This window comes from Chrysochloris asiatica, unplaced genomic scaffold, assembly GCF_000296735.1.
Source record: "Chrysochloris asiatica unplaced genomic scaffold, ChrAsi1.0 scaffold00304, whole genome shotgun sequence".
NCBI lineage: Eukaryota > Metazoa > Chordata > Mammalia > Afrosoricida > Chrysochloridae > Chrysochloris > Chrysochloris asiatica.
In genome coordinates, this window is record NW_006408822.1 from 956,379 (window position 1) to 971,390 (window position 15,012).

The following is a 15,012-nucleotide window of genomic DNA, read 5'->3' on the forward strand; positions in this document are numbered from 1 at the left end:
CCACTTAGTCCATGCAAACCTGCCTAATTGTTCTCCCATTCCCCTGTCCCTTCTTGTATGTTGCCTCTCTGGCCAGCACCCAAACTATCCTGTGTCTATTTCCTGCCCCATGCTCCACCTTCCCCTCAAACCCCCGCCCCCAACATCCCAGCAACCAGCAAAGAATCCACCCTCCTTTAGTATGAGTCCTTTTTTTCAGTCTTTTACAGTAGTGGTCCTATGCAGTATTTCTCCTTTTGTGACTAACTAATTTTACTCAACATAAGGTCCTCAAGGTTCATCCTTGTTAAGTGGTGCCTTGCTGCTTCCTTGTTGTTTTTCAAGGTAACATAGTATTCCATTGTATGTACCATAGTTTGTTTACCTATTCTTCAGTTGATGGGCACTTTGGCTGTCTCCCTTTCTTTGCTATTGTAAATAGTGCTGCTGTAACATTGGTGTGCATATATCTTCTCGTGTTGTTGCTCATATTTCTTGTGGGTAAATACAAAGTAGAGGAATTGCTGGATCATAAGGTATTTCTATTCACAACCTTCTGAGGAAGCACCATATTGCTTTCCAGAGTCTCTCCACATCCCCGCCAGCATTTATTGTCCTCCACTTTTTGATCTTTGCTGTTATTGTTGGTGTGAGATGATATCTCGTTGTTTTGATTTGCATCTCTCTAATGGCTAGTGATCGTGAACATTTCTTCCTATGTTTGTTGGCGTCCCGGATCTCCTGCTTAGTAAAGTGTCTGTTCGTGTCCTGTGCCCATTTATTAATTGGGTTATTTGTCTTTTTCTTGTAGCGGTGTTGTAGTTTCCTATATATTTTAGAAAAAAGTCCCTTGTCTGATGTGTCATTGCAAGAGATTTTTTCCCATTCTGTGGGTTCCCTTTTTACTCTTCCGGTGAAGTCTTTTGATGCACATAAGTTTTTAATTTTTAGTATGTCCCAGTCATCTATTTTGTCTACTTTTGTGTGGTTTTGAAAATGTTTTGTAGTCTGTGGTCCCGATTTTTCATTTATGGCCTTCATAATTCTGGGATTCACATTTAGGTCTTTAATTCATGTTGAGTTGGTTTTTGTATAAGGTATGAGGTGAATGTCTTGTTTCAATCTTTTGCATATCGCTTTCCAGTTCTGCCAGCACCATCTTTTGAAAAGATTATCACCCTCCTCCCCATGTGATATATTTAGGTGTTTTGTCAAAAAACAGTTGGCTGTATGTATAGATGGGTTAATTTCTGGATTCTTGATTCTGTTCGATTGATCTATGTGTCTCTCATTGTACCAGTACCGGGCTGTTTTGACCACTGTGGCCGTGTAGTAAATTTTGAAGTCGGGGAGTGAGAGGCCTCCAACCTTATACTTCTTCTTAAGCAGTGCTTTGCTTATCCTGGGTCTCTTTCCTTTCCATATAAAGTTTGTAATTGTTTCATCCATCTCTTTGAAGAATGTTGTTGAAATCTGGACTGGGATTGCATTAAATGTATATACATTGCTTTGGGCAGTATTGACATTTTCACAATGTTAAGTCTTCCGATCCAGGAGCATGGTACATTTTTCCATTTTTGTAAGTCTCTTTTGGTTTCTTGTAATAGTGTTTTGTAGTTTTCTTTGCATAAGTCCTTTGCTTCTCTGGTTACATTTATTCCTAGATATTTCATCCTTTGGGTGGCTATTGTAAATGGTACTGCTTTCCTAATGTCCTTTTCAATGCTGTCGTTTTTGGTATAGAGGAATCCAACTGATTTTTGCATGTTTATTTTATATCCTGCCACTTAGCTGAATCTTCCAATGAGGTCTAGTAGGTTTTTTTACTAAGTCTGGGGTTTTCTACATACAGGACCATATCGTTTGTAAATAGTTTTACTTCGTCTTTGCCAGTTTGGATGCCTTTAATTTCTCTGTCTTAGCTCTTGCTAAGACTTCCAGCACAATATTGAATAGGAGTGGTGACAAAGGGCATCCTTGTCTGGTTCCTTTTCGCAGAGGGAAGGCTTTCAGTTTCTCTCCATTGAGAGTAATGTAGGCTGTTGGTTTTGTATATATGCTCTTAATTATGTTGAGGAATTTCCCTTCAAATCCTATTTAATTGAGTGTTTTTATCGGGAATGGATGTTGGATTTTGTCAAATGCCTTTTCTGCATCAGTTGATATGATCATATGGTTCTTTTCTTTTTTCTTATTTATATGGTGGATAACGTTGTTTTTCTAATATTGAACCATGCTTGCATCCCTGATATGAATCCAAATTGATCATGATGTATTATCTTTTTGATATGTTGCTGGATTCTGTTGGCTAGGATTTTGTTGAGAATTTTTGCATCTATGTTCATGAGGGATATTGGTCTATAATTTTCTTTCTTAGTGACGTCCTTCCCTGGTTTTGGTATAAGGGTTATGCTTGCTTCATAACATTTATTAGGAAGTTTTCCATCCTCCTCTATCTTGTGGAATAATATGAGTAGAATTGGTGACAGCTCTTCCCTGAATGTTTGGTAGAACTCACCAGTGAAGCCATCTGGGCCTGTACTTTTTTTGGTTGGGAGTTTTTTGATGACCTGATCAACTACTTATGTTATGGGTCTGTTCAAATTTTCTGGTTTACTCTGTGTAAATTTAGGTAGGTCGTGTTTTTCTAAAAATGTATCCATCTCTTCTAAGTTTTCAAATTTGTTGGAGTACAACTCTTCATAGTATTCTGTTATTATCCTTTTGATTTTGTTTGGTTCCATTGTGACATCGTCCATGTGGTTTCTAATGTGTTATTTGTCTCTTCTCCCTCTTTTCTTTTGTTAGGTTTGCTAATCTTCTCAAAGAACCATCTTGTCCCGTTAATTCTTTCTGTAATTTTTCTGTTTTTGATCTCATTTATTTCTGCTCTATATTATTTTTCTTTTGGTGGCTTTAGGTTCCCTCTGTTGGTCTGTTTCTAATTGTTGTAGATGATGTGTTAATGTGTAAATTTTGGTTCTTTATTCTTTTTGGTATGTTGTGTTTTTGTTCTCATTTGTTTCTAGGATCTTTGTGAATTCACGTTTAATTTCTACTATTGGTTGGTTGTTGTGTGCCATGGAGTTGGTTCCAACTCATAGCAACCCTGCACAGTTTCCAACTCTGTAAATCTTTACAGGAGCAATAGGCCTCAACTTTCTCCCATGGAATAATAGCTGGTAGTTTCAAACTGCTGACCCTGAGGTTAGCAGCCCGATTCATAACCACTAAGCTACCAGAGCATTGGGATATTAAATGTATAAATAAGCTGAGAGTTGATCTCTATATTGACTGTTTTTCAGTGGCATGTCTTTCTACTGAGGCCTTCTTTTGTGTCCTTCCATTGTTTTAAAGTTTCTTGTTTTAAGGATTTTCAGTTTTCCTACTGAGTTAAATCCTGGGTTTTATTTTTTTCTTTTGAAACTATTCTAAATAGAGCATTTTCCATTTTCTTCCTTTATTTTCTGATTTTTGTTTAAATGTGTAAAAGCTGTTGATCTCTCTCAATTTTTTTTTTTTTTAACCTTTTGTGAATCTAGTGAATGCGTAAGACAAGATCATTAGTTTTGCATTCAGCAGATCACACACCTTGCTTCATTCACCTCAATCACTGCAATCCCCTCCACGCAACAGCAGTTATTCCACTTCTTACCCGTGGTTCCTATTTCCATTCCATCCACCTTCCCACCTCTTCTCAACTTTGTCTTTATGTAAATGTTGCCCTTTTGATTTAGAATGATTGACCATTCCATGGTGAACATACCTTACTACCTGCCTGAAAGTGGGGTCATCAGGGTTAGTTCCTTTCTGGACTTAAGGGTGGTCCAGGGCTATAGTCTTAGGTTCTTCAGTCTCTTTCTGATCAGTATACCCATTTCTGTTGTTGTTTAAATTTTGAGTTTTTTCCCACATTTTCTCCTATTGTATACATTGTTGTGTTGTTGTGAAGTGCTGTCGAGTCGGTTCTGACCCACAGCCACCCTGTATAAGGTTTCTGAGGAGCAGCTGGTGAGCCTGAACTGCTGACCTCGCAGTTCAAACAGCTTTTCAGTCTGGCGCATTATTAGCCCACTGCGCCACACCAGGACTCCCCTATTCCATATGGGATCTTTTAATGTCACTGCTTTCAGAGCTGTTGGTGGCTGGGCACCATCTATTTTTTCTGGTCTCAGAATTGTGGAGACTGATGTTCCATTAGTTCATTGGACTAATTGATTTCAAGCATTTTTAATTCTGACCACTCTTCTTTCTTCTGCACGTGGAGAGACTAATAGTTGCACCTTAGATGGCCACTCATAAGCCTTTAGGATTCCAGATGCTACTCACTAAAGTAGGATATAGATAGAACATTGTCTTTGTGGACTCTGTTATACCAACTGACCATGGTATCCCCTGAGTCCCCAGGACCAGCAATTCATTGTCTTTAGATGTTTGATAATATCTAATAAGTTTAAATTGTTTCGCCTGTTGTATGCTCTTACCACATTCATAGTTGTGTGTACAGCAAAGGTAAATACCCATGTACACATACCCTCTTATAAACCCTTATATATTTGTGGATATACTTGCCTGTTCCTCCCATACTACCCGTTCAGCCTGTGTATATGTGTCCATGTATGTACCTGTAGAACACTGTTGTTCCAAGGTTGTATATGTAACACTATTTACTTCTATCCTCTTTAACTCTTGCATACCTCCCTACTATGTCTTCCACCTGTCTTCATCATTCTTCTGCTATCTCCCTCTTCTTGGATCTATATATTTGTATCCCAATACCATACTGAATTAGGAGCTTTGATTAGAATAGTGATTACAAGTCTCGCTGCTGACCTCATGGTCAGCAGTTCAAAAGTACCAGCTGTTCCACAGAAGAAAGATAAGGCTTTCTGCTCCCATAAAGATTCACAGCCTCAGAAACCTGTACAGGGTTGCTATGAATCGGAACTGACTCCATAGCACACCACCACCATACTGAATTATTTTGTCTATAGTCATTTTTGGAGTCCTGGTATAGTGTTAAAGGATAAGAACTGGACTACTAACCACAAGGTCAGTGGTTTAATCCTCCAGCCCCTCCCTCCAACTCACTAACCACTCCTTGGAAACCCTATATAGGGTCGCTATGAGTCGGAGCCAACTCGACAGCACTTAACAACATAGTCATTTTTTAGCTGCCTCTCCAGTACAACCACATAATAATAGAGTTATCATTTTATATTCTTTTTCTAATGGTTTTTAACCTCTCATATCTTTCTCTTGTGTTAATCAGTGATTTGACTAGTTTCTCCGGCACAGTGTTAAATACAGCTGATCCTGAGCATTCCTAACTTGTTTTCATTTCCTTGTGAACGCCTCAATACTGGTATTAGCCCCACTTTGGCTTTGGGCTGTGGCTTGTCTTACAGAAATTAATGAAGTGCCCTTTTACATTGGTTATCTGTTAGTTGTTGTTAAGTGTCATCGAGTCAATTCTGACCCATAAAGACCCTGTATAGGGTTTCCAAAGAGGAGCTGGTGAGCTTGAAGGTTGATGGACCTTGCAGTTCAAACAACTTTGCAGTCTGATGCATTATACCACAGCGCCCACCAGGACTCCTGTTAGTACATAACAAAGTACTCCCAAATTTAATGGCTAAATGCAACAAACATTCATAATCTTACAGGTTCTGTGGTCAGGAATCCAAGTATTAACTTGTCTAGATCCTCCAAGCTAAAGTCAGTGTGGTCATCTCAAGACCTGCCTTGGAAAGGGCTCACTTTCCTGTCTCTCCAACATTATTTCAGGGTTCAATTCCTTCTGGGCTGGAGGCTGCCCTCAGTTCTCTGCCACATGGCCCTCTCCACAGGCAACTCACAAAATGCTGTTTCATCAGAGTAAGCAGGAAGGGCTAAAGACAGACTGTGTAAGCAAGATGGAAATCACTATAGTCTTCAATAACCTCATCTTGGACATGACAACTTGTCATTTTTACAGTTTCATAATCAAGTCACAAAGTCCAGCCTGCACTAAAGGGTAAGGGATACCCAAAGGCTATTTCTGGTACTACTGGATTCCTTGTTTTTATCCAAAATTGTTGTCGTCGTTAAGTGCCATCGAGTCAGTCCTGACTGTATATAGGGTTTCCAAGATTAGAGGTTCAATTTTGTCTATTGCCTCTTCAGTCTCTTTGGAGATATTTAATATGTTAAGTACATTTTTAGGTTTCCTAATATTGAATGGGTCACTTTTACATTCCTGGAATAAACTACATTATGATTCTTTTAATGTATTTTGTTTAGAAGTTTTGTATTTATTAGTGAGATTGGACTATAGTTTTGTGTGTGGTGCTTGATCAAGTTTGGTATCAATGATATACTTGCTTCATAAAAAGAATTTGGAATTTGTCTTTTTCCTTACTGTTGTTGGTTAAGTGCCGTTGAGTCAGTTCCAACTCACAGCGACCCCCTATAGGGTTTCTGAGACTCTAAATCTTTTGTGAAAGCCTCATCTTTCCCCCATGGAGTAGCTGGTGGGCTTGAAAACTTCCGACTTTGTGGAATACCATTCAGTATTCTATAGAGACTCTTCACTCCCTCCTATACTTTTGAACAATTTAAATAGTACTAGTTTCCCATTCTGGTCTTGGTGTGGCACTGTAGGATGAGCACTGCAAGGTTGGTGGTTCACATCCACCAAATGCTCCTCAGAAATGCTATTCAGGACACTATAAGTTGGAACTGACTCCATGGCACTTAACAACAATAGGATCCCCCTGGGATTGTCAGGGCCTGGTGTTTTATGGAGGTTAGCTCTTTCAGTTTTTATTAATGAAAATTAGTTTGTTTATATTTTATGTTTCTTTTTGTTTTCTCTTAACTTAAAAACGCCTATGCAGTTAGTACTCTGATTTTATATTTAATATGATCCCAGGAGCTCCTGGAATCATTGGAGGTACAGTGGGGCAAGAGGTGGGGAAAGGTCCTCCAACCCCTTGTCTATTTGTAGCACTGGCCTGACAGATTCATTGGTGACACAGAACCATGCTGACCAGTGCTCCAAGGCTCCAAGTTAATGCCCTACAAACAAAGCTCCACTCCCCACTTTGGGGCAGTCTCATGAATTTTATAGGACCCTACATCCTTATTCAGACAACTGGTCCTTCCTTCTTCCTGTGCTCACACACAGGTTCCCAGAGCTTAGGAGCAGGCAGAGTGAAGTCTTGGTGGCCCACATCTTGGTAATAACTACTTGCTCTACTTAGTAGGAGAGAGGGTGCAAAGGTGCAAATAAATGCCTAGAGAGCACAGGGTGATGGGACTGGGGAAGAGAAGAGCAAGACTGCTGGAGGGGATGGGAGGGAAAGTAGGGTGAGGGAATATAAAGGTAGGCAAGCACTTGATTGCTCCCTGTCATTTCCTTGGCCTTCAGAGAGGCTTTTAGAAAGCAGGATGCAGTTCTGAAGTTGAACCACAAGGTGGCCCATGCCTGCCCTGCAGTTGCCCAGCAATTTGTCTAGGAGGCAAAAAAGCTAGAGCAGAGCCCAGGAACCCTGAAGGGAGTGTGGAATGAGGAAGAACTGCCAGGTTCTCGGGGTTTTAACTCTCAGTGTTCTAGTACCACAATCCACTAGGAGACACTAGGAAGCAGTTTCTTTACAGTTATGCCTCTTTGAAGTTGGAAGTGAGTAGCTTGTCCTCATTTGCTGAACCTTTGGATGTTGTGGTCTGTGCGTCTCTCAACAGGTCCAGTATCCCATGAGCAGAAGCTGTCACAAAGCTTGGAAATTGCCTTGACGTCGACCCTTGGCTCCATGCCATCTTTCACAGCTCGGATGACCAGGGGACAGCTCCAGCACCTTGGCACAAGAGGGAGCAACTCTTCCTGGAGGCCAGGTGCCAGCTTGGGTAACATGGGCCCTGTCCATATTCTGAGGTCTGTTTGCTGTGCAGTGTGTAGGGCTGCCCAGCCTCCTACTCAGCTCCAACACCCTGGCCAGGAGAGGAAAACTTTTCTCATTCCTTTAACAGTGGGAGTAAAGGACAGCCTGCAAAGTTTCATTTTCTTCATCTTTCATCTTCTGAAAGACTTAGTTCCCTGGTGGAGCATCTAGTGGATTCAAACTGCTGAACTTACAGTTCTCAGTCCACTGTTAGTGTAGTGGTTACGAGACAGGCTGCCAACCTCAAGGTCAGCAGTTGGAAACTACCAGCGGTTCCACAGGAGAAAGATAAGACATTCTGCTCCTGTAAAGATTTACAACCTCGGAAACCCTGTGCAGGGTCACTATGAGTTGGAACCGACTCCACAGTACTTAACAACAACAACTTATCTTATAGATCCATCACACTCCCTTCTATACTGTTGAACAATTAAATAGTACCAAGGAGCTCTGGTAGCATAGCTAGCTGTTTTGTGGGAGACAAATGAGGCTTTCTGCTCACATAAAGATTTATAACCTCAGAAACCCTATACAGGGTCGCTGTGAGTCCGAACCAACTGCACGGCACAAGACCACTAAGTTTCCTCTGGGACCTTAGTGTGGCACTGTCAGATAAGCACTAGACTGATAACTGCAAGGTTGGCTGTTCAGACCCAGCAGGTGTTCCCATACAGGGTCAGTATGAGTCAGAACCTGCTCAGTTGTAATATAATAACAATTTTGTTCTAAAGCCTTTTTTTGGTTTCTCTTTTATTTATTTTCTAATTAATCTGCCTCCCATCTGACATCTTTGTTGTTGTTGTTAAATGCCATGGAGTTGGTTCTGGGCCATAGCAACCCTGTATAGGGTTTCCAAGGAGCGAATGGTGAGCTTGAACCGCCAACCTTGTAGTCAAACGCATTAACCTGCAGCGCCACACCAGGACTTCATCTGACATCTGGGAGGAGCTTTATGTAAATGTGAGTGGAGGCTTGGGGTTGAATTCCTATTGAACTTCGTTATCTTAGGAAAGACAGCTCCTGAAGCAGTTTACTTACTAAACCAGTTTTTGCCTGAAATGGGAGCACTTTGTATGATAGAGTCTATTCAGGTCAAAGCAATAAGTACTAATATGTATTCAGCAACATACTCGCCAGTGCTTCTTGCTTTGAATTAAATACATACATGTTACATGTATACATACATGTATCTATTCAATTAAAAGCATGTATCTATGGTGGCTCTTCCTTCTCTACAAGACTATGACCCGGACCTTCTCCTCTTGACACTGAGTGAGAGCACGGTTCTCCTCTAGCTCCTGCCTCTCCTTGGAACTCAGATCTCCGGCCTCCCTGACTGCTGCTTGGCACCTCCCCATGGGCGTCTCATGGATCTCTCAAACTGAGTGTTATAACATTGCATGGTGTAGGCTCTCTCTCTTGAGCTCCTCATCTCTGCAGCCTCCTCGACACCTTCCCCGTCCTCCAGGCCTTAGTTTGCCTGCTCTGCCATACAGTTCCTATGACTACTTCTGTGACCTGGGCCTACTGGCTGGAGGACAGAGAGAGAAAATAAAACAAAGCATAACAACAACAAACAGATTTCCCTCCATGCTCATTAATCCTTAGAAGTTCACTCTTGTTCCTTGGACCAGAAAGAATGGAGAGGTGATCCGCACAGTGCACCTATCAGGCACATCTCAGAAGCATCCAGCACAGAGCCTGACATGCAACAGACACTCAGTACACTGAGTTTGATGTCACTTTCATCTTAAACAACAAACAAGCATCTATCTAGCCAGTGTGTAATCAAAGTTTAACCTCTATGAAATGGGAAATAATCTCCCCACTTATTAAATTCTTGGGTTTGTATGCCCATGAGAGACACTTGGTGCTTTAGGTGGCTTTGTGTGTAGACTGCCAACCAGGGCTCTGAGGGAGCATTCAGAGGTACCTTCCTGGAGGAGGGGTGGTCTGAGTCTTAAAGGATAAGGGCATGCTAGACAAAGGGAGGAGGAGTCCTGGTATGCTGCTGTAGGATCAGCACTGAACTGCTCAGAAACCCTATACAGGCTTACTCTGAGTTGGAACTCATTCTATGGCACTAAGAACAACAAGGCAAAGGGAGGAGTCCATGGGTGATGCAAAGTATTAACACACTTGGCTGCTATCCAAAAGGTTGGAGGTTCAAATTCAATCACAGAGATCCCTGGCTATGTGCATCTGAAAACGTAGCCATCGAAAATTCTATGGTCCATAACATGGTTCTGACTTCCGGTAGGGCTACAGCCGCCAAATACTAGGTAGGGTATGCTCCGGTAAGAAGGAAAGGGGATCTCATGAAGGAAGGCGCTCATAGAACAACTCCAGAGCTCCGGATCTACCATAAGATCCAAGACATGAGTTTCCCACACTTGCAAGTGAAAAAATTACAATATTAAGGAAAATACAGAAGACTTAGGAATCTGGAGATTGGACTGCCCTGCCTCGGCATAGTTTAGAGGGTGGGGCTAAAGCCAGCCCGGCTCAGAAAGCAGCGCTTTCAGCAAAAAAAAAAAAAAAAAAAGCACCGTGGGAAACTACACATTTCTCCCTCTCTTTCTCCCTGTCCCAACTTCCATTTCTCAGCCCGGACATCAAGTGGGACAGTTTTCCCACTGTACAGAGGGAGCTTGGCAGCGACCTATGACATCACCTGCGGACCCAAAATCTCCCCAGCTGAACTTCCAGCACCAGTGCAGCTCAGAATAGATTCCTTCCACAAGCAACCTGAGCAGGGTTCTGAGGCTGTGCATCTGAGCCAAGGCGGGGCACCTCGCCTTTCTCCCAGGTAGCAGCTTGGAATTTCCAGCTATTGTCCTTGCAATCCGCAGCCACTGTGCTGCTGGAGCTCCCTGTGCAGGACCAACTCAAAGCAATCTGTAAAATCCCAGCATAACAGGACTCAACCATTCCAAGATTTGCGCTGAGCACACACAGATAATTGACCTTCAGAGACAAAAATAGTGGATGATCTTTCTCCCATTAACTCCCCAATATCTACCTGCATATATATACAGTAGTGACTAGAGGAAGAGCCTGAGAGAGGGGTCACCTCCACCTCACCCCACCCCTCCCCGCTGGAGACTTCTAATTGCACACACACTGATGGTGTAGCACGGGACAGTCGACCACAGCTTCATTTCTGCTGCATAGTGGTGATTTTTTTCTATGTGTTTATATTACTTCTGCTTTTGGACCTTTTTGATCACACATCTTTCCTGGAGGTGGGAGCTTTTCCTCCCTATGTTACCTAAGAGGCAGCAATCATGGCCATATAGCCAAGCTATAAACATACCCCATAATATTCCACCACTGAGACAAGACCTAACAATTCCTGCTAAGCATTACAGGTGATAAGGGATGCCTATCTCCTGATCATATTCACCAGGAGACACCCAGTAATCAAACAACCAACGTTCAAGCATTCACTTAAACTTAAAAAAATAAAAATAACAAAAATAATAATCATGATGAATAAGAAGCAACAAATCTTATTGAAACACGTCCAAAAACAGAAGAGAGTAGCTGTTGCAAATGAGCTAGAAACAGACAAAGGTTTTTAGAGGAGGAAGAGCGGGTTCTGGATATGCCTGAGAGGGAATTCAGAAGAATGATATGGAAAGAAAATCAAATGCTCTGAAAAGGGGTGGAGGAAGATAAGGAAAAAGTAAGGAAAAGTCTTACAGGAGCCATCAAATAAGATTGACACAGCATTGGAAACAATTCAAAACCTGCAAAAAGATGTCCAGCTGATCAATAAGGTATCAGAAATGGACATTAAACTGAAAGGGGAAAGGAGCAGATTAGAAGAGCTGGAAGTCAGAACTAGCAAGTTGGAAGACAAATCTCTCAATAACTGCCAAGATAGAGCAAGCAGCTAAAAGGATAAAACAATCTGAAGAGAGTCTAAGATTCATGCTGGATAACCTGAAGAGGAATAATGTAAGGATTATTTGCATTCTGGAACAAGAAGAATCAGAGAAGTCCACAGAGGAGATAGTTTTAGAGCTTCTGGAAGAAAACTTCCCTAACATCTTGAAAGATGTTCGAGAAGATAAACATTCAAGAAGCCGAACATACCCCAGAAAGTCTCCAAGACATATAATAATCAAGTGCTCCAAAATCAAAGACAAGGAAAGAATACTAAAAGCAGCCAGGGAGAAGAGAAATGTCACTTACAAAGGCAAGCAAATTAGATTAAGCTCTGACTATTCAGAACAAATCATGCAGGCAAGAAGGCAATGGGGAGACATACAAAAAGCCCTGCAAGATAAAAAACTGTCAACCAAGAATCATCTATCCAGCAAAACTATCAATCAAATATGACGGTGTGATCAAAACATTCCAGGATAAGCAGAATCAGAGATTTTATCAAAACCAACCCAGCACTTCAAACCATCCTAAAGGGAATTCTGTGGACTGAAAACCAACAAGAACAGACAACAGAGATTGACAGGCGTGGCAACACCATCAGGAACTCAGTCAACAGATGCAGAGTCCAGAACAGAACAAGACTATAACAACAAACTCAAACGAGCTGGGAGATCAACTGAAGACCAAAAATATCAATGTCAAAGAAGGGACAAACTTAGCAACAGAGACCCAGGTGGTGAGGATGCCAGGTAAATTATAGGCTACAATGGAGTATCTTAAATGCAAAGAAAAGTTAGTAGACTACAAGGTAACCCCAAAGAAAGCTAATACTTCACAACATACCATAAAAATGAATTCCCAAGCAGAACGAGCGAACATGGAAACTAAGAAGAAACCGACAAGAAATAGCACAAAAAACATAAACCCAATACAAGAAGGAATGCAGAACAAAAGAATGAACAGCACCACCAAAAAAGTAACATAATGGCAGCAATTAATTCATACCTATCGATAATTACATTGAATGTCAATGGAGTGAATGTACCAGTGAAGAGACAGAGAGTGGCAGAATAGATAAGAAAACAAGATCAATATGCTGTCACCTTACACACCTTACACACAGACAAAAACAGACTAAAAGGATGGAAAAAAATTTACCAAGCTAACTGCAACAATAAACAAGCAGGAGTGGCAATACTAATCTCCAACAAAGTAAACTTTTTAAGATAAAAACCATAGCATAGTTCTCTGAGGCACATGAGGTCACCGTGAGTCAGTCAACTCCATGGTAACTCCACAGGGAACAGCAGGCACAGAGGCCAACAATGGCAGAGTATGTGGAGAAAACAGCCAGTTGAAGTTTCTGGGCTCTAACAGACAAGATTGCATTTTAAGAGAGGTGAGGCTGGACAGGCTGAATAAGGGAGTTCTGGCTGGTCCCCAGGTGACGGGGCCCCTAAGAGCTGCAGACAGAGGACTAGCGGAGGTCTAGTTGCATTTGAGGTCATTGAAGGCAGCTGTAAAATAGATTAAGATGAAAGCAAGCCAGTTAGGGTGGAGATAAGAAGGTGGCCTGGATTATTGTAATAAAAAAGGATGGAAGTGGTGTAAGAAGCATGTCTGAAGCAAATTGGTATGAGATGCTTTGGGGGCTCCCAGGGGTAATGATCTGGGAATAAGAAGGGGATCCAAGGAGGACAGGTAAGCCCAGGCCTGCCAAAGGATCATAAGCCAGTTACTTAGGAGTGTGTATGTTGTTAACTGCCATCAAGTCGGTTCCGACCCATAGCGACCCTGTATAGGATTTCCAAAGACCAACTGGTAAGCTTGAACCGCCGACCTTGCAGTTCATATGGCTTTGCAGTTTGGCGCATTAACCCACAGTGCCACACCAGGAGTGTGTATAGCAGGACCTATGTAGCACTGTGGCATTCATTCATTCGGGAAAGCCCTGCAGGAAGTGTGGCAGGAAAGTGCCTGTCCAGGAGGCTGTGCAGCACTGGATGGAGGTTGAGGGGAGCTGGGCAGGGGCACTGTTGGGGCTGTAGGGCTGAAGAGAAACCAGCACCAGATTCAGCAGGCAGGTCTGGTGGCCTCCTCCTGATTAGGCTGCCCCAGTCCTGGGACACACACTGCCATCTTCTGCTTTTCCTTTTTCCTAACCCATCACTTTTTGTAGCTTTTGATTTTCAGGGTGAGCCTGTGCCTTGTTCTGACCGCTGTCCTGGGGACCTTGGGAGAGAGTGTCTTTCTGGGAGGCCAGGAGAAAGGCTTCAGTTCTGCCTGACTGCCCTCAGAAGCCAACTTTTCTTGAGCCTTTATGAGAGTCTAGAGATAGGATGAAGGGTGATAGAAATGAGACCTTCTGTTTTCCCCAGCTCCCTCCCACCTCTCCTCCCAGATCAATCAGCCAGAGGGAACTAGCAGGGTCGCTGCAGCTTTAATGGGTGTCTGTAGTGGGCAGTTTCTCCCACTCCCCTCACATGCCTGTCTCTAAGAGGATGCCTGTCCCCAGAAATAGCCTCCCTCACCTTGGCCTACTTTCCTCCCTCATTTATCAGAGCAGCCTGGGAGCAGCCAGGGCCCTGAGTGCTCCACCTGCCAAAGAGTATTCTCGCCCTACTTCAAGAAGGAGCCTGTATACCAGCTTCCCTGTGGCCACCTCCTGTGCCGCCCCTGCCTGAGTGAGAAGCAGCGGTCCTTGCCCATGATGTGCACAGCCTGCCAGCAGCCAGTCGCCAGCCAAGACGTGCTGCGGGTCCACTTCTGAGGGGCCCATCTCCAGGAGTCACAGGTCCTGAGGTCTGGCCAGTCCGCAGGCACAAGTGGGGTGCCAGTGGCTTCCTAAGCCTCCTTTTCTTTACCAGGGGTCTTTTCCTTTATCACCTCAGTGTAACACACGAGGGTGGGAGGAGGGCCTGTGACCTGCCTGCTGCAGTGGCAACAGGATAACAAAGCCATAGGTTGTGCTCAGAGGGACAAGGGTGCTGTCTCTGCCCTCCTGTGCCTCCCTGTCTCTCACCCTGCCAGACCTCAGAGCCTGCTGGAGCCAGCCCCCCACTTGCCGAGGGCCCCTGAGTTGTCCGCATTCCCCACCCAGTCAGCAGTGGTGAGTGGAGCAGAACACCCTGGTTCCGACCCACAGGAACTCCTTCGCCTTCAGTCACCCTGAAGTGAACCATGTGGGGTGGTCTGTGGGGCGAGTGACTTAGCCTCC

The 15,012-nt window shown here is 43.2% G+C and overlaps 1 protein-coding gene across 2 annotated transcripts in view; it reads left to right on the plus strand.

The window, feature by feature from the left end:
• UBOX5 (U-box domain containing 5) overlaps positions 1–14,579 on the plus strand; it is a 33,454-nt gene extending 18,875 nt beyond the window's left edge. Inside the window, exons 3-4 of one of the 2 annotated variants that reach the window (XM_006874830.1) lie at positions 7,705–7,866; positions 14,357–14,579. In XM_006874830.1, coding sequence (XP_006874892.1) covers positions 7,705–7,866; positions 14,357–14,565 — 371 coding nt within the window. In that variant the 3' untranslated portion in view covers positions 14,566–14,579. The remainder of the gene's footprint in view (positions 1–7,704; positions 7,867–14,356) is intronic. The other variant, XM_006874831.1, reaches the window with a different exon arrangement.
• Positions 14,580–15,012: the final 433 nt, after the last annotated feature.